Below are 23,702 nucleotides of genomic sequence, written 5' to 3'. Positions count from 1 at the left end.
GCGTGACGAGGGCACGAGGAGGGACGTGCCGACGCGTTAGCGAGAAAACGCCGCGCGTTCGCGCGATGACGCGCGATGACGCGAGCGTGAACTCGCCGTAAGAAAGCAGGCGGACTTTTAGCGAGGGGCTCAATTCTCGCGCTCGATTATTAACAGCCGCGACGCAATGAGCCGAGAGCTGCGAGAGCGCGGCTATTCATTAGCCGCGTCCCGCCGAGAGGAGGCTTTCCAAGAGGGAGGCTTACGTAAAATACGCGCGCGCGCGCGCGCGCGCGTGTTGTACGCGCGTGAATACGATTAATTGCCATGATTTGTTCCATCCACTTTAATGTGTGTTCACATAATCACTGTCGTTTGTTCCTTTCTCTCTCCCGCGCGGCCGCGCCCGAATTCGTCGGTCGGCCGCGGCGCGCAGCCGCGGAAATCGATCGCGACGTCGATCGTGGACAGGCACGTCTGTAAGCCGGCCGATCGGCCGCGTACTGCGCGCTCGTTAGTATCACCTGGCTCTAGCGATAATTACAACCGCGCGCGCGCGCGATATTTTTCCGCGGCCGCCCGATAAGATCCGGCGCACAGAGGTCGCGCAAAGACACACAATCTATAATTACATCGGCGCGGCCGAGCGCGATGCATGCGCGCGATCGCGCTCGCCCCGTTAAGACACACACTCGTATGCTCGATTCCGTGGCGTGGCGTCCCGCTTCTTCCAAGGAATATCGGGAGAGTATCGTGGAAGGATATACCCGGCCGCTTGGCGAGTGAGCTTCTGAAGCGGAGATACACCGAAGGGAGAAAAATTGTTGCGTCGACCTTATTATTATCGACCGTCGTCGAACGTCTCGAGAGCGAGGATGTCGCTGCAGCGGAGCGACGTGCCGCTGAGAATCGTTTGTTTGATATTTCGTACGGTTAAGTGCATTTTCCTCGTCGGAGTCCGCCCAATTCGCCTCGCCCTGGCCCTGCTTTATGTCAGCCCCGGCCTCGTCTCGTCGTCTTGCTCGGGATAGCGCTGGAGCTTTCCAGATGCGCGACGAGTATAAGCATTAATTTGTCGTCTGTCGAATACGATCGAGCCGCGGGGGATTTTAAGCGGGTATGGCCTGTCGTGTCGCAGTTAGTCAACGCTGAAGTCGAGACCACCCCGGTTTGCCCGGCTTGCCCTCTCGGCGCTCTTTCGTCCCGGTGCAGCGACCTCCTCACACCGCGCGTGCGCGCGCGCGCGTCTCTTCCGCGCTGTTATTCGCGTTCTCTCCTTACCCTCTTTGTGTTCGGTGTCTCTCTTTTCCCTCTCTTACGCCTATGTGATTCATAGACTCGGCGGGAAAGATCTACACGCGGATGTAGATCCCGGGGTATCTCCCGTGTCTCTCCTTCTCCCCCACCCTCCCTCGCCGCGTCACGCTGAGATCGTGTGAAAGAGGGAAGAGGATTGAGCTTTCCTGAGTGTGTTATCGGCGATGTTGGCCGGCGCGATAAAAATCTAATCGGCCGACGAGCGAGCGAGTGTGTTGCCGATTTAATTCGAAAGCGGCGAATTTCTAAGTGAGCAGCGCGTTGCTACTTGTTGACGATGAGAGAGAGAGAGAGAGAGAGAGAGAGAGAGAGAAGAGAGAGAGAGAGACGATCGCTCTCGCAGCATTACGGCCGCGCGCTTTCCAACGGTCGTGCCCGACGGTTTAACGGATTCCAATCACCTTGCCGGCGTCTTTCTCGGCCAGTGAACCAAGCCATTTCTCTTATCTCACGGTACCGATCCTGAGCTTGCGTAACTGCACTCGCGCGCGCACGCGCGCGCGAGAAAGCGCGAGAGGGACATTGTCATCCTAATGGGTTAATGCGTGCCAGGTACTCCGACAGCCTTGATATTTCACTCGACGTTCTAGGATGACCGGGCGGTTTTTCACGTCAACCCGTTCGCGCGCGGACCCGTCGGCGTAGGTACAGGCCGCAGCGCACAGGCAGAGAGATAGCCGTAGCTCGGTTTAGATGCTGGGCGGGGCGTGACGAATTTCAATCGTGTGAATCCCATCCGTGGCGTGTTCGTATGCATCGGGGCCGATTAGCGACGGTTAACCACCGCGGTTGAACGGTGTGAAAGACAAACGAGACGTCACGAGCGCGGCCAAGTGCTCGCAACTGGGACAATCGCGCGGCTGTGTTTGTATCGTTAACGTCGCCCCGGAGATCATCGCCGTTTCAGGCGCGATCTTCGGATCACACAGCACAAAGAGACACGGCGGCAAAACAACGTGTATAATCTTCACGAAAATGTGCAATCTGATGCCCGGGCACGATGTCAGAGGTGAGACTGATATTACAATGATTTGTCTCGACGAGTATCATTGTTTAGTGCTTAGCGCACTGATAGATGTTTGTAGAAATAAATTATAGCAATATTAATTTCACGTTTTCACATCGCATGCGAGACTTGGGCATTTTTGCGAACATCTTTTTCACGTGTATAATCGTCGCTTTGATACTGATTACAGATTTATCACACGCATATCTCTCATTTGTTTCAGATTAAAAGAATCCTCCTCCTCCTCCTCCTCCTGGATAAGGATCCTTGATGAGCGACTCGATGAGTTCTCTCTCTGCGCCTAGTCGGGCAGCAGAATTTCCCTCACGGGCACGACTTGGGACAATGTTTGGCAACTGATAATAGCCGCCCCGTGGATGTTACGTCGCGCAATTTCCCGAGAGACGAGAATACGATTATGTCGGAATAAGCGACGTGCGTATAAGCGGCTAACTAAGTAGCAGTCGGCGCGGAGATAAGAGTCGAGCGGGACAGCCGCGGCGGCGGCGGCTTAAAACATCCGATAAGAAGCACGCGCGCGCGGGACACTTAACGATTTCATAAAGGAGATAGCGGCCGAGGGTAGAGCTAATTAAGCGATACAATCCCAGCGTTCTAAGGGCCGTTAAGGCCAACATCAAATGCACACTTATCCACGGTGGGAGATACTTAAGATACCGCCAGCGAGAGCATCGGCTCGCCTAATTATCCATGACACTTTGTGCGTCGCTCATTGCGCGGCACGATGAGTCGGACGTTTGGTATATCATGTTCCCATTGGCCGTTATATGCGTGCCCATGCATGCTCCGCAGTATCAATGTTCCACCGGTCTCGTTCGCTCATGTCACTCCGCCACCAGGACTATCGAGATTAGCGCGCGACCTATTTCTACTGAAGCGGCACAAGTGACATTGTTTACTTTTTTTCCTTAGCTTCGCCCGACGCTCGCAAGTAAACCTCGGGGAACGTCAGACGCCGATTTGTTTCCAATCTTTTATAGTTATTTTTCATGTCAAAATATGAAGAAATCTGTTATCATTTTTAATTAAGCTTAAATTAATTTTTTCAATTTTTTCGAAATTTTTCAAGTTTTGCACAAGTACACTATTTTATACATATTTAAAACAATATTTCTTAAAAAAAAATATATATATATATATATCTGATTTGTTGAACCTTGCACACACATGTCGCCGATTATGAATCAGAACCATTTTGTAAAATTCAAAATGGCGGATCTAGTATGGCTGACGTCATTGTTGAAAAGTTTTACGCTACATTCGACGTTGGACGTCGAATCTTTCGGCTCGCTATCCAGCAAACAAGCTCGTTTTAACGTTAAAATCTGATAAAAAATGAACAAGAAATGAACAAAAACTTTGGAAATTTCGAAAAATTTGAAAAAATTAATTTAAGCTAAAAGTGATAACAGATTTCTTTATATTTTGACATTAGAAATAACTATAAGAAATTAGAAACAAATCGGCGTTTGACGTTCCCCGAGGTTTACTTGTCAGCATGAAGATGGGAAACGCGTCGTTGCGCGAATTTGAATAAGGTAAACGTCCCGGTATCTGACCACTTTGAAAAAAAATATTTACTATTCATTTTAACAATAATGAATGAAAGTAATAATTATTGTAAAAAACATTCCGATATTTGATAATTAGTTGGAAAAAAATACACCCAATTTGATACTTTTGTGTTAAAATAAAAACTAAATAAGTACGCACCAGTATGGTTTGGTATAAACAATGATCAATCGTTGATAAACTCATTAAGAGATAGAGCATCTGTATTTATATTTTATTTCCCGTTAGCACATACTAATTTTCTAATTGCGGTCAGACACTGCAACAAATTATATCTGAACATTGGACCGTTATTATTTCAATTGTTCGCTACGTTAATGCGCTTCATTGCTTGTATAAATTATATTTCATTAATAATAGACATATATATATTGATTTAATCAAATCATTTTCCTCTACTTGAGGGAATCTTAAGCTTCCGAATAAATGCAAATATTTATATCAAGACTATTCTTAATATTATGTATTGTATCTTTTGTGACGACCTACGCTTAAACGTCCGATTACTAGGACATTTACCTTAGTTTCTTTTTATCAGAAGTTATACAGAAATTATACACCGATTTTAATGTTAAACACTCGCGAGCGCGACGTACGTACATATTAGATATATGTACATATTAGAGATGTGCGAATCAAGAATTTTTATGTCGGATAGAATCGAATCGAATCTCATTTTTTTAATTCGAATTCGAATCGAATCGAATCTACAAAATTTCATTCGAATTCGAATCGAATCGAATCATTAAAAAATTTAACATGACTATTAAACATGCACATAATGATGGAAGATTTTAATTTTAAAGAGGATATTGATATTGTAATATCATCTTACAGTAAAATATATATTTAAATATTTAAGGTAATGTATAATTAAGTTATTAATTATAAGTTGAGTTAATTACAAATTAAGGGTTCAAATATACAGGCCCAGATGGCTCGTTTTGTACCTGATGCATGTAAATATAATGCACGTTAATATATTTTATTCGCAATTGAATCTTCGATTTGAAATTTTCCAATTATTCGGATTCGAATCGAATCGAATTACATTAGATTCGATTCGATTCGATTCGAATTCGAATAGTTCGCACATCTCTAGTACATATATATGCGTAAGGCATCGTTGTTGTAATTACCTGGAAATTAAAGTCGAAATTCAATCACCTCGATGGAACCAGCTGTTTTCTGTCTGAATAAATAGTATTGGGAATAATTGCTTTATAATTATCCTAATCTACTCCGCGCCTACGTCACTCCGCTACATGGCCTACACGGCGGGCTTGTCAAGAGGCGCTCGACGTCAACAGAGCGTCGTCGTCAGAGCGACTTTTCATCAGCGGTTTTCGAGAGAGAGGACTATTGCGCGCCACGCCCCGGTCGCGCACAGCGTGCGTGCGTGTTGCGTTACGCGTCGTTTCGAGCCTATATGAGAACGTTCACCAGCGATACAGGGTAGATAGGTGGACTCGATGTTCCGGACTGGTCGGAACGGTGCGGACAGGTCCGCAGCCAGAAGTTGATCCACGATTATGGCCGTGCACGCCCTTGTTCCTTCGATCCTGCCCGATAACCGGAGTACCCGGTGCAAGCCTCTCCTCGGCCGTGAAACAGTTTTCGGCCGGAATCGCTTTCGTTGTCGACACGACACGGCCGACTCTGCCCCCCCCCACCCCACCCCTCCTTCCCCCTGCCACCTCGAACCCGCCACACGGAATGTTCTGCGTACTCCTGTGGACGACCCGCTGGGTCGCCGAATTCCTCAGCGAGTGACCCCGGCGACGCAAACGGTGCCCTGATGAACGTCCGTCTGAGCGAGCTCCACCTCCCCCCGCATTCCTCCGGGGGTACCGAGCGTCGTTTTACTTACTTTCGATTATCGTTCACAGTTATCACACGTGCGCGTTATTATTCAGATATTCATGAATCGCGAGATCGATCCGATCGGAGTGACTCGTTGAGACACGTCGGCCGATTGTTTACCCCGTCGGCTTCCCGTGAAAAATTATGCCGGTTGCCTATAGATTGCAAAATTATCACAATTATCCTCGTATACACATTGTGTAGCGCGACCTGAGGAAAAAGAGGCGAGGGGAGAGCGGGGGGTGGGGGAGAAAAATCGAGATCTTTTCGCGCGGCGACGGCCGCGAAGGTCCGCTGCGAGAGCGACGAGAGCGCGCCGCGTGCACGGCCGTGCCTCGTTTTACAGCGTGAAAAGAGAGCCATTGAATATAAGTGCGGCGCATTAGCCGTGAAATACGACGTTTAATGGAAGACTTATTCTAATGTTACGGCCGCGCGATGTAGAAATACAGGCTCCCCCTCCGGGCTCTCCGATTTACTAATTACTATGCAGGTCACCTGAAGTTGCGCCGGGCGCTTTCGTGCGCGATATCACATATGCAACGACTAGGAATCACGCAGGTGCAGAATTCGCCGGCGCGGTGCTGCCTTTCTCTCTTTCTCTCGTCGCTATCGCGGGAAACCGATTCGCACACTTCTCGCGTTTCCATAAGGAGCCGAAGAAAGTCGCGCGCGCGCGCGCATTCCTGAACGGCGGTTCTAGGCGGCGCGAGCGGGGCGAGGAATCTTAAAGTGTTTGCCGCGCGGCGGAAAAAGGAGGATACACGCGGAAGGACACACCTGCGCGCGTCCTTTCGCGTGCGTCGCTTTACGTGGGCGTTTCACGGGACACGGCAAATGTCATCGTTATGCTCAAGCTTCGAGGACACTTCCTTCGCGCCGCGATCGCGCTTCGATCGCGCGCGCGCGCGCGCGCGCGCGCACGACGTGGCCGTTATGCGCGCGAAAATACGACAGGCTGCGGCTGGGGCGCTTTGAGAAAAGAATCGCCATAAAGGGGCCCGGCGGTAATGCCGCGGGGCCGTATCGTGAGTTCCGCTCGTAAAATTTCGATCCAATTCGCGGCGGGAATTAAAGTGACTGGAAACCGCGCGCGCTGGATCCTTGATCTTTTCAAAGCTCGTAGTTTTAGCGATAAATTGCGCTCGGTTATTAAAGGCCGCTGTGCGGTGTACAGTCATTGGCGGTGATAGTGGGCGTCGAAGAATGAGCATAAAGCGACCTTGCCGGGAGCACTCGTAAAAAAAAGCGGCAGAGCCGCTGGCAGCCACGTATCCTGCTCTTTTGAGGGGCACAACAGCTCCGTGTCGCGCTGCGTGTCGAGAGATCGGCTTTACGAGAGAACCTAGTAGATTATAGAGACGTTAGTGGTAGAGCAAGAGCGCGCGAGAGCGAGAGCGAGAGCGAGAGCGAGAGAAGGAGACCTCCTGCCGGCGGTTTGTATTGCTCGGATTTTTGCAGAGTTTTATCGCCGCTTGTCGTTGGCGCTGATCAAAACCTGAAGTTCGAAAAGACCGTCGAACACGTTTCGCGCGTTGCGCGCACGGCGCCAATGCGCCAAGTCGCGCTGTCGCAACTCACTCGTCGTAAATCTCCGGGATCTCGTTTATTCGGCGAAAAATACGACGGCTGTCCGCGGTGCTTTCCGCGGCGGAACTGTAAGAGCGCTCGCGCGCGAGCACAGTCTGCGAGATGGATCCACGCACACGACATAGCGATGATATGCGTCTCGGACAAGCGGAGAGAAGCGGAGCGATCGACATTCCATCGAAAGTAACTTCGCGCGGAGAGACCGGCCCGGAGAAATTGAGCGATCATCTGAACTGCGCGCGCGCGATAATAATCATTCCCGAAGAGACCCGTTGCAACCGTCCTCGTGATTATCCTCCCGAAGACACGTGATCCCCGGCGACTCTCTCGCCGGTCGGTCGATCGAGATAACCGCGAGAGAGAGGGAGAGAGAGAGGGAGAGAGAGAGAGAGAGAAATCTCCGCTGGACGTTATTGACCATCTTCTAGACGCCCGTACCTCCGCGAGCTGGCGGAATGGAAGCGACGGGGAGGGGCATTTTTGCGAACGACGACAACTTGTCCCGCGGTGTTCACGATTCGACCTGGGCTGTGACCTCGGCGTCGTAAATTCCGCGTCATAGCGGTTGTCACCGGTTCACCTTTTTACGAGCGTACCCCGCGCGCGCGGCTTGCATTCACGGTTCTCGCTCGAGATGTACCCGCGTTGCCAAGGTCCGCCGGATCGGCCATGAGTTGTTAAAAGGAGCTCGCGTCGAGACGACGAGAGGTCCGTGGCAGCGACTCTTGGGTGCACCCTCGCACGGGTGGTTTGCACTCTCCGGCAGGGCGACACTCCGGCATAACTCGTGGAACGCGCGCGAGTTTTACGTTCGACCTGATCGGACTTAGATCGGGTGACGTCGCATTGCAGACGCGACGATCAGTGCGACGTAATTTCTGTCAGAGCGAGACGACGCGACTCGAAAACCCGTGCTCCTCTTTCAGTCACTCGTACCGTTGAAAGAGACGCCCGTTGAAAGTGCAAAATGCATCCGAGTGCGAATCCGAGTAATTTTCCTAACAAGTCACAAACCGGTTCCTCCCGGCCGCCTGGCAGTCCCAGCGGACGAATCGCTACTTCCTGACGCCGTGTCCGTCGTATCTATCGTAATATCTATCGATACATCTCTTCACTATCGCGCAAGGACCGCGATGATAAATGGCACGCGCATTACGGGACCGAATATCATAATTCCACATCTGTACGGGGGAACATGACTGCTACACGCGACATTACATCCCGCGGCCGCGGAGTATTTCGGAGCCGCCGACGCGCAGAGAGAGAGAGAGAGAGGGGGGGCGAGGGGGAGGGAGGGAGAGAGAGAAAGAGAGAGAGAGAGAGCAAGATCCGCCAGCGCGTAACTGTACCTCCGAACGGATTTCGGAATAGGATCCGCTTATCGCGGCGCTAGTTAATGCGCCGGCTGTGTTCGAGACGAGCCGAGCTCTTAAGATGCGAGATACGACAAAGTTTTGATTTATGGTCTCAACGTGATCGACCAGGGATGTGCGACGATAATTCGTTAGCGGTCGAGCCACGTCGTTGATAGCGAGTCGCGCTCACATTGTCACCCGGCAGCCGGGACGTCACAATGTGGCCAAGCCCTTTGACGTTTACAGCACACGCTTGTTACGCTACCGTGCTTTGTGTGTGTGTGTGTGTGTGTTGTGCGTGTGCGTGTGGCATCTCATTAATATTTCCAATTACTAACTCCCGTTTTACGATCGCGCTCTCGCGCGCGCGACTAACGGCACGACAGTCCGAAGGTGACTTTTCTTTACCTCGAAACGCGGCACACACGGAATTTAACGGGCAGTTGCGCTTTGTCATCGTCCGCGTTGTCGAGGACACCTTGTCCGACGGCCAACGACATTCCCGACGAAATTCCGACTTGGATGTCACGCGCGGCCATCGTGCGCGCGTGCGCGCGTGCGCGAGAAGTTCTCGTGAGAAAATTGACATTGTCGCGTACGCGAGCGCGAAGTGAAATGACGCTCGCTATGTAAAAAACTTGTCCCACTTGCGCGCCTTCTCTTCCGTTTTGCCTCTCCCCTCTTTTTTTTTTCTTTTTTTTTCTTCGTATCGAATTAACGCGAGAGAAGAAGGCTAACGTTCGGTACACTCCGACGTCGGGCGCGAGTTATTTGTTGCCGCGCGCTCTTTCGAAAGTAGTAGTTCCTGAATTAAAGGTCCCTATGGGCGAAACCTTAAACCCACTTCGCCGGCCCTCATGCTATATTTTAAGCTTCGCGCGTTACTTGCACGCTCGCGACATCAGGAACCGCGGTGACCCGGTGACCCCGCCGACACGTGGAAATAAATCCTGCGCGCCGAGTCACGAAGAAAATTCGAGGAGGACCTCTCCCTGCCGAGGTGGAACGGCGAGGAGGAACGGCGGGAGACACGGAGAAACGAAACGTCTCGTTGTTGCGCGGCGGATCGACGACGCGGCTTCGCGCATTTAATCGCCCCGCATCGTAATTAATTGGGCCCGGTAACGAGGTACGCGCCGAGATCTGCGTGCCTCGCCGCGCTGGAATTGCAAACATTTATCATCTATTAATTAAGCGATTAGTCTGGAGTCGCTAACGAGGAAGCCGGTGTGCGAGACGGACGGGCTTTCTTCGGCGCGAGCGCCGTCGGGCAATTTCGTAGCGCCGGTCGGCTTAGACTCGCCGGAATTCGAGCGTGCATAATTCGAAACGCTGGCGGATCCAATCACGGTTTATTGATCCCCGAGAAATAACTTGTTATCTCCTATCGTCTGTCGGCGGACAGAAATCGAGAGGAACAGAGAGAGAGAGAGAGAGAGAGAGAGAGAGAGACAGAGAGAGAGAGAGCCAGCGCGGCACACTCATCGGAGCACGTTCGAGCCGCTGCTTGATTTACATTGATTTACATTCGCTCGTTGGTCGATTTTCCACGCTTTCCGTCTCTCACGTTTGGCCGCGTCAACGATCCCGCGCGAACGCTCAACACTCGGTTGATTCGGCTTGATCGACGACGTACACGCCGTAATCACCGTCGCGCGTCGGCGGTAATAAGTCACCTCCGCGCAACTCGTCAAGCGGCGCGCGCGAGCGCGCGACGTAACGTCCGAGGCCCGACGCGTGTGAGAGAGAGAGAGAGAGAGAGAGAGAGAGAGAGAGAGAGAGAGAGAGAGAGAGAGAGAGAGCATTGTCTTTCGATAACTCGCGATTCTGTCCGCCAGGGAAAGACGACAATCGCCATACTTTACGCCTGGATACGTATTCAAATGAGCACGTGGGTGGCGGAGAGAAAAGACGCAGGTAGATCCGCGGAAGAATATACGGCGCTTTACGTTTCGCGCAGGTCGATGCGCGCGCGCACGCGCGCGCGAAACCTTTTCCCATAACTATCGCGGCCTGTGCACTTCTTTCCGGCATGCCCTTGCCGAGGGCATTGCAACATCCGGGGGGTACTTGCGTTCGTCGCGGCGGGCTTTTTTCCGTCGCGTGGGTGACCCGCGGCGCGTTCTCGTTTCGCAAGGCGCGTCGCGCTTTTGCGAGCCGCAATGCGACGCGATTCGCCCCCGCGATTTTCTCCGACGACGACGACGACGACGACGACGACGACGACGGCGACGGCGACGGCGACGGCGACGGCGACGGGAGGAACAGCGCGAGGTCTCTATGGGGAGAACATTATAGCGTTGATTTTCGCGTAGGTTGACACCGGCCGGCGACCGCCGCGGTGACACGTGGCGCCAACGCGGCGGCGACGGTTCGACGGTTACGCCGATGTCACGGCGCTCGTATTAACGCGCGTGCGCACGCCGCATGCGTTTCTGCGGAAACGCTCGGCTCCAGTTTATCAAACGTTGCGCAAAGTCACGCGTCACGAAATCAATCTGGCGCGCGATACGTCACCGGCCGCGCGACGCCGAGGGAGAGAACCCACGTTTATGGGCGCTGCGCTGCGTGCGCGGATATACATGGTAAAACGATCGCCGTGACGACTCAAACGACGGTAATCAGCGCTCTCAATGGTCATAACCGCGTGTATACGCCAGCTTTAATAGCGCCGCTCGTTTCAGGGTTGTAAACCGGTTTTATTCGCGGATCGCATGTTTTCCGATACCTCCGCGACGCGACAATGAGCTCGCTACGTTTAATTGCATTTGCATACGTCGCTCGTGTTTCTTTTTCCCCGCTCTCTCAATCTGGCGTGCTGACGTACTCTTTGGAGGTGCAGTCGACGGAGGTGTTGCACTTATAGCCGATGACTCGATTTACGAGCGTCGTAAAACACGCGCCTATGTCGCTAGAATCTCGCTGGGAGAAAGCATGTCGGATTTACGCTCACTGCGGATTTTGCAGCGAAAAATTTCCCACAATCAATGCAAAACTTCCTTCACCGATCCAGTCGTGGAAACACTTTTTCATTGCAAATCCGATTCTCACAGGTAATTTATACAGATATTTATAAGCGCGCGTGCGCGCGTGCGATCTTTTCAGCGGTCAAATTGGGAGCAAACGCGAAGGGTAGCTCTTCGTGAAAATTGACGTCGGCGGCAAAAAAGAGAGAGAGAGAGAGAGAGAGAGCATCCGCGGGAGCCGCGACGACAAAAGATCCGCAGGCAGAAATAAAGTTGAGCGCAACGGTATAAATAGCGAGCACAAGGTACCGTTGCGACCGCACCGGGTTGAGGGTCGGGGTGATGCGATCGTGATCGATGTAGATCGTTCTTTCGATCTATCTGCCGCGGCAATCCGTGCTCGGGCAAGCCGGTGTGTCCTTACCAGAGTCGGCCGAGCAATCTACATATACCGATAAACTACGTGCTTTTACGTACACAGATAGCGGGGAACCTTCTCGTGCACACACACACACACACACACACACACACACACACACACACACACACACACACACACACACACACACACACATATCCACGCGCGAATAAGTTATACATACAATATAAATACACAAAACTAGCGCGCGCGCGCGCGCGCGTACAACGAGGAGGGATCCATTTCCGGGTCACGCTACGGCAGGTTGACGCCGAAGATATCGACGCTATTGTCCCGATGCTGCTCTCCGCTGTATCTCGATCCTCTCGCATCGATTAGCATTGATTTGTGGATCATCGTGATTGGCCCGCGGGACCCGATGCCGATTTACTCGAATACGTAAGGCGGATAGTGGCGAGGACGATCCTCCGTTTCGCGTCTGATCGCGCCGGTCGCAGTCAGCTGGTCGCTCGCCCGCGGTCAAACGAGATCGAGATCACACGTAGGAGAAGGAAAGAGGAAAATGAGAGAGAGAGAGAGAGAGAGAGAGAGAGAGAGAGAGAGAGAGAGAGAGAGAGAGAGAGAGAGAGGACTCATCGTGCCACAATATTTCAATAGTCAAGCCGTGCACCCGGACTATTGCGCGACGGAACGTTTAAGGCTCGCTTGCGCAATGCGCAAGGAGGGTGTCCGTTAATCCGAGTCGGCAGCGACGTCGACGAGCAGCAGAGAAAAGGGAACAATGGGTGTCTCTGTGGCGGAGCTGATAAGTTCCGCAGATTTGAATCCGTGCTCCTTTCGCCGTCGCGCGGACGTAGCTTTAATTGCATCGCAACGATCTCCCGTGAACCGAGAAAGACACCTGCGGGACTAACGAGAACCGCAGCTGATATCCGAGTCTTCCAGATTACGTAAGGACCTTTATGCCTAGCGGAGTGTGGGACTCGAACGCCGGTGTGTTCGAGCGCCGGCGAATGCGGCGACCCTTAGATTCAAATCGTACCTCTCTCTGGCGAGCAAAATCGTATAAACACAGAAGATAGGATCTCAGCCGCAGCCACGCCTAGAGAGGAGGATCGAACTGTCTCTTCCGTATACGTTCGAAATCGTTTTTGACGTATCCCGCGGGGATTAGCATAAGGTGCGTTTCGTCGGCGTATCGAGAGCCTGCTTTCGCTTTACGTAAGAAACGTAAGAATTGGGCGGATAACGGAGGTCGTTGCTCGAAATTAAACAATGATCCTGGCTTCTGGCGAAGCTTCTTTGTATTCGTTCCGTTGATTACAGAATGATGATTTCTATATCTTGGCAAAAAGCTCCGCGATAGAAACGTATTGATAAATAAGGATGGTCGAGAAGGTAATATTTTTAAGAAACTTGTCGCCGTTAGCTGTTTGTGACGTTAGTTGATATTTGTAAGGACAATGAAAAATATGCAATTGCAAAACTATTAAATTTGGCACTCGCGTCGAAATGTCGCGTCGATTTGAAAAAAAAAATCATGTTGCGCGTCAACAGCTTCACCGACAAAAATTTCTTTCTCGGAATTCTCAACATTTTCTTAGATCCGTACTTGAATATTTAACGGATTATACGGGTTGAAAAGGTAAAGAAATTAAATTTCCGACATTTTAGTATTACTAATATTATAAATGCGAACCGAAATTTTATTTCTTTACAAATTTTTTTTATGTTACCAACTTCTATCCTCTCTCTTATTAGTCACAGATAATACAGGAATAAAGAATAAATGTCGATGCAAGGTAGCACATCGATAGGAGCTAACATATCGACACAAGGTAACGATTATTTCATTTTTCCTGCTTTATCGACACTCCGTAGATCACAGGGTTTCCCATGTGGGCCATGTAATGGGAGGTAACCTATAGATGGACCCAAACCAGCCAAGACTACTTTCTCACGTGCCACAACACAAAGCCAGCAAAGCGTTACGGTTCGAAGATTCAAACTACGACCTGCAGACGGTGGACTCGTTGCGTTGCGTCAGGTAGTAAGCCTGGAAAGTGCCGTGGGATACGCCGAATCTCGACGATTCGTTCCAGTACGACTATTTTAATCGCCGCGAAGATACCATTCGGTGTGTTTGTGCTCACAGATAAGATATCCTTGACAGTGACAGTGCGTACAGCCATGTTGGGAACATGCGACATGATTATACACAGCTGACGGCGTAAGAGACATAATCAGATGCAGAAACGAGAAACTCTCTCTCTCTCTCTCTCTCTCTCTCTCTCTCGTCTTCTGTGCACGACAGACAAGTCGGCTTTGATGCTTCTCATTAGGGAACTACGATTAAAGTGAGTAAGCTCGTTCGCGACCGCAAATCCAACAAGAGTTATCTTGTATCCTCGCGTGCTCCATTCCCAGACGGTGCTGCATTATCGATCAGACCAACACAGAGACAGCGCGAGAACGCCGGTATATTATTTACTAGAGAATATAAGCGAATATCAAAGCTTCTCCGTGGGTTTCCTCAAGGCAAGCCAGTGCAATTTCTATGATGTAAGCTGACTCATATCTTACACATCTTCAGCATCTCACCTCTCACTTCTCCTTCACGAGTGACTTCCACGTGTAGGTGCCCGGGCGCGTGTAGTTGTGACGGAATACAGTAGATGAGGTCATACACCCACCTTCACAGGCGGTTGGTTTTTCATTCACATTGTGCGACTCGTAGTTGAGGACGAACGCCTCGAAATAGTCCGTTTCGGTGCTTTTATCTCACACAATGATCATGAGGACGTTGCTTGCGGTTCATCCTGTATCATTGGTGTTTGTACTCACGGCCACTGCCATTGGCGGCAATTACATAGACATTAATCTACCGCATGATCACGTCAAGTGCTATCTCAATTCTTTTCCCACGGTAGCAGAAAAGTGCCGCAACGATGCGGCGTGTCCATATAAGGTAAGATTCGTTTTTAATTTTCCTTTCTGGACTTTCACTTTTTTTTTTTTTTTTTAATACAGACATTGTGCAAAATTTTTATTCATAAGCTCGGCGAGAGAGCAACTTTCTTGGACAATTGATCTAGGATCAAACTTGTATTTGCATTTTTGTTACAGGGGAGATTCTTTTACAATTTCTCTCGATTGTTAAATTTTTGGCATTTTCTTTTCTTTTTATTTCATGATAATTCAGACTAAATCTTCTATACGTTCTATGTATTTACGATAAAACAAACTATTAATACGTCCCAATGAATTACGCTCAAACTCGCGCCACTATCCTCGCTCTTTATTTTTGAATGTTGCTTCTCTAAACACATCTGCCAGGTCGCTTCTCTGAATATATTTCCGACGATGTTTCACTCTCGAATTGAATTATGGAGCGTCGATTTGCGTTATATACTTTACTTACGTATTTTTCTAGATATTTTATGTACAATTCTTTCGTGTACCTTTTATGGAATATTTACGAATATATGCAGTATATCGTACATTTTATTCCGGAAAAACTTTCCCTGGGAAAGCCTTTTAATAAATAAATGCATTCCTAACATCTGGCAAACGAATGCAAATAAATGCACATAAATAAATTCTTCATTCATTTATTCGTCCACTTGTTGGTTAATTCTTCCATATATTTCAGAATATCGTCGATACCAAAGCCTGTTGGGGCTACGAGCAAGATTGCAAAGCGGAAAATTCTTTTTCCATTCCGCACTGTCCAGGCGATCACAAAGGATGGGTCACGACGAAAAAGGCTCAACAGGATACATATTACGCGCAAGGCGACTTTGGATACGTACGGGATCAGAGGAAAGAGATGATGCTATTGTGCGAACCGTTATTCGTGGTAAGCTCACCGCATCGTAATGGGAATCCGAAATCGCATGTGGAATGGAAATAAAAATCAAGTAGCTCGAACGAAAGTCCGATCGGATTTTTCGCGTATATCTGTTTCTACCGTCTCTTGCATTCATATTTTGCGCACAAATTGTGTCGATCCTGCTTCGTTCAATTCTTCGTGCTCGATTCTTCAGGAGGATTCATCGTTGGAGTGTTCGGAGCATATGAGGTTCTGCAGGGCGAGAAATATAATGCTGAACTTCACGGATCTGTTGGATCGGAAGGAACCTATACGTTATAAAATGGACGTGTTAAAAGAAGGTCAAATAGGCGGCTACTGCACGTAAGTGAATATCAGAGCGAGCAGAGCAAATCAGCTGCGCGAGAAATTCGAAAGTGTCTAACTCTCTCTTCTGCGATCAGGCTGAACGAAAGGAGACTGCAGGAAAATGCGGATCACATCAGCCCGCTGCAATCGTGGGGACCCGAACTGCGATACTTCCGCAAACTGACCCGTCGGCCAATCATCCATGGCGATTGCGACGTGGTCATCGAGAAGCCCACGTTCATCATGAAGATAGATGCCAGTGAGTTAGCGGACGTTTGCCAAAGAGATTCTTCCGAACAAGTCGCGATCCACGCTCGTCACCCTGTTAAAGTCGCGCTTTGTTTTTAGTAGTAAATATGTATCATCACTTTTGCGACTTCTTCAACTTGTACGCATCATTGCACGTGAATCTCTCGCACCCATCCGCCTTCGACACTGACAATCACATAATGATCTGGGAAAGTTATAGGTAACTGACACGAACGTAAAACGAAGCCCACGAGCCGTTAGATATCGAGATATCTATAATTTGCTTTCAGTTATCGGTCGGCGTTCCAAGACACCTTCGACGTGTTCACGAGAAATCCACTGTGGGACCTGAAAACCTTCCGAGGCAAGATCGTGTGCTTCAGGAATCTAGTGTTTCCCTTGTTGCCGCGAATGATATTCGGCCTTTATTATAACACGCCACTTGTACTGCTATTGTATATTCTTTCACTAAGAATACTCCATATCCGAAGAAAGATAACTCATTAAGAGCGTTTATATATACGTATATATATATATATTTTTTTTAGATTTATGGCTGTGAAAAGTCGGGATTGTTCAAAGCCTTTGGCGATCATGTGCTGCACCGACTTCGGATACCTCTTCATCAAAGGAAGGATCGAAGGATCCACGTTACACTGTTGAGCAGGGACACTCGCTACAGAAAGATCTTGAACGAGGATGAGTTGGTGAAAGCTTTGCGAGAAAACCCGGAGTACGAAGTTAGAAAGGTAAAACTTTGGCAACCGAGGCAAACAGCTGATAGTAATCTCTAATACGCTACGCTGTAATTTGTCCTACGATTAATCTGTTTTCGCAGGTGGTGTACAATAAGAATGTGTCGTTCAAAGAGCAGTTGGAAATTACGAAGAATTCCGACATTTATATCGGCATGCATGGCGCTGGACTGACGCATTTGATGTTCCTACCAGATTGGGCGGCGGTATTCGAGATGTAAGTCGCTTCAAAAATATTGCTTATTGTTTTCCAAAATGTTGATTTATCCTGAGAAACATGGTATACTCTCGCGATTGCGATGTGTCTTCTTCATCAATTACGATCTCCAAAATGTCGTATATCGCGATACGATGCGTTTGAATTATTATCCTCAGATACAATTGCGAGGATCCCAACTGCTACAAGGATCTTGCACGGCTGAGAGGTGTGAAATACTTCACGTGGGAAAATTCATCGAAATTAGTGCAGCAGGATCCGGTACGTTCATTTTGCCAGAGCAATCTGCAATTCGACAATATTTGTCATCTTAATATTCGGTCTCCTCTTGGTTGGAGCCGAGAACTCGTCGAGAGACGAGCACAGTCCTGAGAGTTGACGGTCGAAAATCATATTAAGCTCGTCAACTAAACTTTGTCTAACGATCGGGCATGTCCTGGGCTAGTTCGAACCGTCCGTGAGCTGCGATTCTTCGACGATTTCCCCGCAGCGTCTTCTTCGTGAGACGCTTGGAACGTACGCTTGTTCAATCAGAGTTCAATGTCTTTCTGAGAAATTATTATTACTACACCGTGTTAAATTAGCATACTGTGTTAAGTTACCATAATCTATTCTCGTCGTCATTATCATTACAATTAATTTACAGGGGACGCATCCTGACGGCGGAGCTCATGCAAAATTCACGAACTACAGCTTCGACGTCAAGGAATTCCTGAGAATCGTGTCGCTTGCGAGAAATCATGTAAAGCATCATAATGCATTCAAGAAGTTTCTCGAGGACAATGTTTATGCTGAAGAGCATAATGGAACGAAATCGACAAGTGACACAGGACCAACACGAACTCCTAATACGGAAGAAGTAATTCGGTTACGACAAAAGTCGAGTGTATTGTCCAAAGATGAATTATGAGCGGTGATTTAGGTACTAAATAAGAGCGATTACAAAATACGCTAGTAAAAAACGATGGATGGTGTGATTTAAACATGTACTAGGTAAATTTGTTACCGGGAACATTCCTTTTACTTATTTTTATACGAGAGGAAAAATGTACATACTTATTTTAATTAATAAATAACAAGTACGTAATAAACGTTGATATGTGTGAGTTGCACTTGGCAGTATTCTCTCTTACAATTCTTATGATATTTAATTCACATCATGTTTTGTGTAATACTTGGTGATACACACACGACAGACATATATCTGCTCGGCGATATGGAATGTAATCTGCACGAGAAACAGCTTCTTTCTTTCCCCGGTTACAAATATCGCAAAATAGCACCTCTTCATTTCATACAACGGTGCTCGTGGAAGAATAGCGCATCTGGTACGATCGAGAAGATAAACCAGAGGTCGTGAATCCACCAGAATAAAATTGTTACAATTTCGTATATACATGTTACAGTTTAAACGATATCTGTAGCCTATAAAGTATCAATATTGAAGATACACTCACAGCCATGTATACGACTAATATCGATAGAGCCACCGTTTGTTGCGCGTACAGTGTATACATCGACATATTAACGAGACCAGTCAAAAGGTTACTGAGGAGGAAGAAAAATAGGCCGTTGTAATTGATGGCATCGAAGATCTCCAAGGTTCTCCTGATCACGCACTCTTTGTCCCCGTCTCTCTTACTTTCCACACATTTCTTTAGGTTCAATCGGAAATACCTACGCAATCTCTCCGTCTTGCTCTCAACGTGTGACTCGCTCGCCGCGTAATCGGTTATGTCTAGCACGATCTCTACAAGTAACAGGAGAGTAAGCAGAATAGTCGTTAACGTCAGTATCCACGTACAGTAGCCGACATTAGCTAGTCTTCTTGAGACGTTGAAATACATATCACAGAACAGTGTCGCGATACAAGCTTGTGCAGATATCAGAGATAACTTAATGCACAACGTCATAGACTCGTTGTAGCTCGCGTCCAACTGGAAACCAAACAGTTTCACAGAAACATCCTTGTGAGTATGCTGTAACGTGTACTCTCTCTCTGCATTTCGATATGTCGAATGTATCAATCTGCCAACGGCTACGCTAATAAAGTACAATCCTACATAACCAGGTATGGAAATTAGGCCCTCTCGATTGGCAGAAAAGAAGTCGTTTCTTGGCTCATTGCTCAAGACCCACGCCTTTAAGCCTGTCGTACTCATAATGTACTCATGCATCCCTAATATCCAAATGCCTGAGAACAGCGAATACTCGGAGTTGATGGTACTGGTAATCATGCCAGTGAACAGTTTCACCAAAGCCAACGTTAGAAAAAAGTTCCAATGAATTCCGTACTCGGTGACATGTTTCTGATACGCTATGCACTCCACAATCGCAAAACGTCCGAACCCTAGCAACAACAGAGGCAGACAACTCTGAATGCAATTCTTCATATTTTTCGTTAAAGTTTCACGGAAGCCCGCCTGACGATGGCTAGACAGATCACGAGCCTCTGGTGCGACCAACGCGTTAGCAAATATAAACAGCCCGACGCCCGTATCCATCAAACTGTGTCCGAACGCTTCTGTTTTGGCGAACTTCCGGGGGAAGATTCGGAAGTCAACGGCCAATATACAAATTGCAGTAATTATATTGGTTAACGCGCGAAAGTTGGTTATGAAGGGTCTCTTGCCGGTAACCGGCCGCATAGGTAAGCCGAGGAAATTGGTTCCCTTACGAACGGTTCCCTTTCCCTTAATTCCGAGCACTGATATATTCGCTGCGGAAATTAATATCATTACGACGCACACGGTGCCGACGTATCCCGACAGTATGGTACAGCACAGGATACTCGGGATAACAGTTAATACGAACTCTATGACGACTCGGACGTTCCTGTGAGTGTAATCCCGAAAGACTGCCAGAATCGTCGTAGTCAACAGGACACCGCAAACGTTCGGCAGAAGCGTGTAAATAATTTCCTGCGGCGTCGTTCCTCCATGATTGGAAACGAACGCTTCTTGCTCGCGTCGGTATTGCTCCTCGCTCGCCGGCGACGCCATTGCCATTGCTTACGGAAACATCGAACTTCTACGAATGTTCCCAGCCTAACTATAGTTTTACCGCAGTTGATACAACAAGACATACCTGATGCAACGGAACTTACTGTTGCGAGTGTAATCTCAGCGTTAATTCGTTAATCCGTTCCGTCAGGACGTGAGCGACGAATGTACCTTACATGATGCTGCTTTATAGCACGGAAGATTGACGTGCGTCTAGCGCACGCTCATATTACAACAGATGGCAGCATTTGCCTCTTTTAATCAGATTTCGTGCAATAAGAGATCTGTTTCTTATCGCTGAACTAGTGTACACTCAGAGAACGTAAAAAGAAATAGATATATATGTAGGAGTTGGTGAAAGGGAGAGGAGAAGAGAATAAGTGCAAGTTAGTGCGCAGCCAGTTTAGCAATAAAAAAATAAACCTACAGATAGATTAAGGTCGTAGCGCGATCTGTCAATAACAGGTCAGCCGGAATTTTTATTTTTAAATAGTATTACCACCGAAAAAAAGAAAACGAATCCTTTATTCTTCATTAGCACGATCGAGAATATCTGTCTAGTGGATGAAGGAAACCTTTTTTTTCTTTGTCAACGAGAAATAACAGTTTTGACCCGATAAACAGTGGACAGATTTCAATTCAAACAAAATATGTATATAGCATATAAATACACGATGTGTATGACAAGTTTAGCGAAATTTTGTAATTTAATTAAGAAAAAAAATATTAACATAGAAACTGGTCGAATTAAAAAATATCGAGAAGATAATCGATCGTGTAAGAAAGAGAGAAGAATCGAGCATCGATTCATCGTTTGTACTTAACCAAACTTTACTTTTATCCAACTATCCCAAGATTTGATTTGTGGAAGGAATGAATCTCAGTGAATTTCACCAAAGTTTTATATTCTAAAATTCTCTCATTGAATCGCCAAAGAATAATTTTCTATTGGAAAAAATAAAATAATTAGTTTATATGGTATCAAGTAAATGATACATCAATTCATCTATTTTTTTAGCTATATAATGTATTCATTAATCATATTAAGTTCTTGAGTAGATAGATATGCAGTATCCTGTGCATAAGAAAAAATGTAGCAGTGAAGAAAGAACGAATCTCATAGAAATTAAAGTTAAGAGGTCGTTTCCTTTTGAAGAAGATTCTGAGATGAGCAACCAAATAAAAAAATTTAAAGCACGTACCAATCAAGTGCCAAACATTATGGAAAGCTCGTCTATATCTAAAGGTTTTATGAAACATTCAAAGATACCATTAGAGACATTAAGTGAGAAACGTGTTTCACTTGCTGAAAAAATGAGGCCAATGTCTATTGCAAATTATATTGGACAAAAACAAATAATTGGCCCAGGTACTGTTCTAAGGCGCTTGTTGGAAAAAAGAGAAATTCCCAGTATGATATTTTGGGGTCCACCTGGGTGTGGAAAGGTAAAATTGCAATTTCTTTCTACCACAGATTTGCTGAGACAGATTTTTTAGAATATCTATAGCAGATTGATAACAGGAACGCGATATGATTTGTAGTTCTGTAACTGTTTATGTGCATTTGAATGAAGTTATATAGTAAATTAAAATATATGGTAGATTCCATTCGTGTGGCTTCTACTTCCAATCCTTTATCTAATAAATTTGTTACCAAACTGCCAATATACTCGTTATGTTATAATAATTACATATAATTTATATTTTAGACATCATTGACCAATGTAATAGAATGCTTGAGTAAGGAAACAACGGGTAATAACATACATATTGTACGCTTATCTGCAGCCAACTCTGGTGTGAAAAATGTAAGAGATGCCGTTACCACTGCACAAAATAAGTCCAAATTTGGATACAAGACTGTAGTGATTATGGATAAGATTCATTGTTTCAACAAGCTTCAACAAGATATATTCTTGCCACATGTAGAGGCAGGGACAATTACTTTAATTGGATGTACTACTGAAAATCCATCCTACAGTTTGAATCCGGCCTTATTAAGTCGCTGCCGTGTGTTTATGTTATATAAATTAATGGAATCTAACATAAAGGAGATTCTTCATAAAGCAATAGGATATATAAATGAAAATGTATTTGATACAGGAGGGGAGAATCACAGAGACCATACTATGTTTTATCCTACTTTAAACTCTAAATTTCATATTGACAAAGAAACATTACAGTGGTTATCGGAGGCATGCGATGGTGATGCACATGTTGCTTTGAATACGTTAGAATTGGCAGTACTTGCAAAAGAACCAGATAAATTAAGGACATCATGTAACAACGATTTCAAAATAACTGTAAAAGATGTGAGAAAATATTTAATACAAACGCATCTGCTCTCTGATGAAGAAAGCAGTCAGAGTCACCACATATATTCTGCGCTTCATAAATCAATAAGAGCTGGTAAAGTAAATGCATCACTATATTGGATGGCCAGAATTATGGCTGCCAAAGAGGATCCGGTAAACATTGCAAGGCGACTAGTTAGGATATCTAGCGAAGATATTGGTCTAGCTGATCCAGACGCCTTGGGTAAGAAGTGAAATATACTTGTCACATAAGAATACAAGTGTGTATAAATAAAATGTTTTGAACATTTAGGTATAGCTGTCCATACAATGCATGGGTGTCAAATGATTGGCATGCCCGAGTGCGACGTACTTTTAGGGCAATGTACTGTTTATTTGGCAAAAGCACCAAAGTCTCGATCAGTATACAATGCGTTAAAAGCAGCCGAAAAAATTATCTTGGAATGCAAAGGCCCTCAACCCAACATACCATTGCACATGAGACTTGATTCAAGGGAAGCAACAAAGCTACACAGCCTTGGTTTGTCCTCTTCGATATTTTATTCATCCGTTATGTTTCTGAATTCCACCATAAACCTCGTTATTATTCTTCTCTCGTAGATTGTTCCACCTAATAAGGCAAGTTACAAAAGAAGACTCTTCTACCTCAGCAGTTACGATGTAAACTTTTTCAAGGGGAAAACATACTTTTGCGTGTATTAATAATTGCATAATTAATATTTTCTCTATACTCTTCAGTTAAAGTTACAGAAATTGTTATATAATTATCAAATACTTTTGTTTAACCATTGTTAATAACATATGTGCATTTGTCAGTGCTTTGTAAGGAAATCCTAATGATTCCAGCATATTACACGTTAACATTGTGAAATCGTTAAACTCGAGACGTTTCATATTGGCGCGCAACTCTCGATCGACCAATGACGTTAAAAGCTG

At 46.7% G+C, this 23,702-nt stretch overlaps 3 protein-coding genes across 5 annotated transcripts; 2 read left to right on the top strand and 1 right to left on the bottom strand.

Annotated features, from left to right (window-relative positions):
* The first annotated feature begins 13,978 nt into the window (after nucleotides 1-13,978).
* Eogt (EGF-domain O-GlcNAc transferase) lies at nucleotides 13,979-18,561 on the top strand. Of its 3 annotated transcripts, XM_025303545.1 has the most exons (11): nucleotides 13,980-14,610; nucleotides 14,687-15,016; nucleotides 15,701-15,907; nucleotides 16,095-16,243; nucleotides 16,324-16,487; nucleotides 16,577-16,697; nucleotides 16,768-16,921; nucleotides 17,026-17,226; nucleotides 17,316-17,449; nucleotides 17,608-17,710; nucleotides 18,096-18,561. In XM_025303545.1, exons 2-11 carry the CDS (start codon nucleotides 14,837-14,839, stop codon nucleotides 18,357-18,359), a joined length of 1,677 nt encoding a protein of 558 aa, XP_025159330.1. In that variant the 5' UTR covers nucleotides 13,980-14,610; nucleotides 14,687-14,836; the 3' UTR covers nucleotides 18,360-18,561. The 3 variants fall into 3 exon arrangements, with proteins under 3 accessions (XP_025159331.1, XP_025159330.1, XP_025159329.1); XM_025303546.1 differs by having other exon boundaries at nucleotides 13,979-15,016; nucleotides 16,580-16,697; XM_025303544.1 differs by having other exon boundaries at nucleotides 13,980-15,016.
* Nucleotides 18,444-21,146, bottom strand: LOC105182280 (uncharacterized protein At4g17910). Its single transcript, XM_011139612.3, has 2 exons — nucleotides 20,556-21,146; nucleotides 18,444-20,479 (listed from the first exon to the last, which is right to left on the bottom strand). The coding sequence occupies exon 2, from the start codon at nucleotides 20,455-20,457 to the stop codon at nucleotides 18,850-18,852; it is 1,608 nt and encodes a 535-aa protein (XP_011137914.1). The 5' UTR covers nucleotides 20,458-20,479; nucleotides 20,556-21,146; the 3' UTR covers nucleotides 18,444-18,849.
* A 269-nt stretch (nucleotides 21,147-21,415) lies between these two features.
* LOC105182281 (ATPase WRNIP1) lies at nucleotides 21,416-23,645 on the top strand. The gene is made up of 4 exons (XM_011139613.3): nucleotides 21,416-21,897; nucleotides 22,161-22,989; nucleotides 23,059-23,286; nucleotides 23,367-23,645. The coding sequence occupies exons 1-4, from the start codon at nucleotides 21,517-21,519 to the stop codon at nucleotides 23,378-23,380; spliced, it is 1,452 nt and encodes a 483-aa protein (XP_011137915.1). The 5' UTR covers nucleotides 21,416-21,516; the 3' UTR covers nucleotides 23,381-23,645.
* The last annotated feature ends 57 nt before the right edge of the window (nucleotides 23,646-23,702 follow it).

This window comes from Harpegnathos saltator, unplaced genomic scaffold (assembly GCF_003227715.2).
Source record: "Harpegnathos saltator strain DR-91 unplaced genomic scaffold, Hsal_v8.6 scaffold555, whole genome shotgun sequence".
Classification (NCBI taxonomy): Eukaryota; Metazoa; Arthropoda; class Insecta; order Hymenoptera; family Formicidae; genus Harpegnathos; species Harpegnathos saltator.
The sequence above is the reverse complement of the archived record's forward strand: the minus strand, read 5'-3'. Positions and strand labels throughout refer to the sequence as shown.

Excerpts from the sequence above, each read along its gene's own strand:
- Eogt (XM_025303545.1), top strand. The coding sequence starts at position 14,837 with ATGATCATGAGGACGTTGCTTGCGGTTCATCCTGTATCATTGGTGTTT. Across the intron at positions 16,244-16,323 it reads CAAATAGGCGGCTACTGCAC|GCTGAACGAAAGGAGACTGC; the intron begins GTAAGTGAATAT and ends TTCTGCGATCAG. Across the intron at positions 16,922-17,025 it reads TTTATTATAACACGCCACTT|ATTTATGGCTGTGAAAAGTC; the intron begins GTACTGCTATTG and ends TATTTTTTTTAG.
- LOC105182280 (XM_011139612.3), bottom strand. The coding sequence starts at position 20,457 with ATGGCAATGGCGTCGCCGGCGAGCGAGGAGCAATACCGACGCGAGCAA.
- LOC105182281 (XM_011139613.3), top strand. The coding sequence starts at position 21,517 with ATGCAGTATCCTGTGCATAAGAAAAAATGTAGCAGTGAAGAAAGAACG. Across the intron at positions 21,898-22,160 it reads GTCCACCTGGGTGTGGAAAG|ACATCATTGACCAATGTAAT; the intron begins GTAAAATTGCAA and ends TTTATATTTTAG. Across the intron at positions 22,990-23,058 it reads AGCTGATCCAGACGCCTTGG|GTATAGCTGTCCATACAATG; the intron begins GTAAGAAGTGAA and ends TTGAACATTTAG.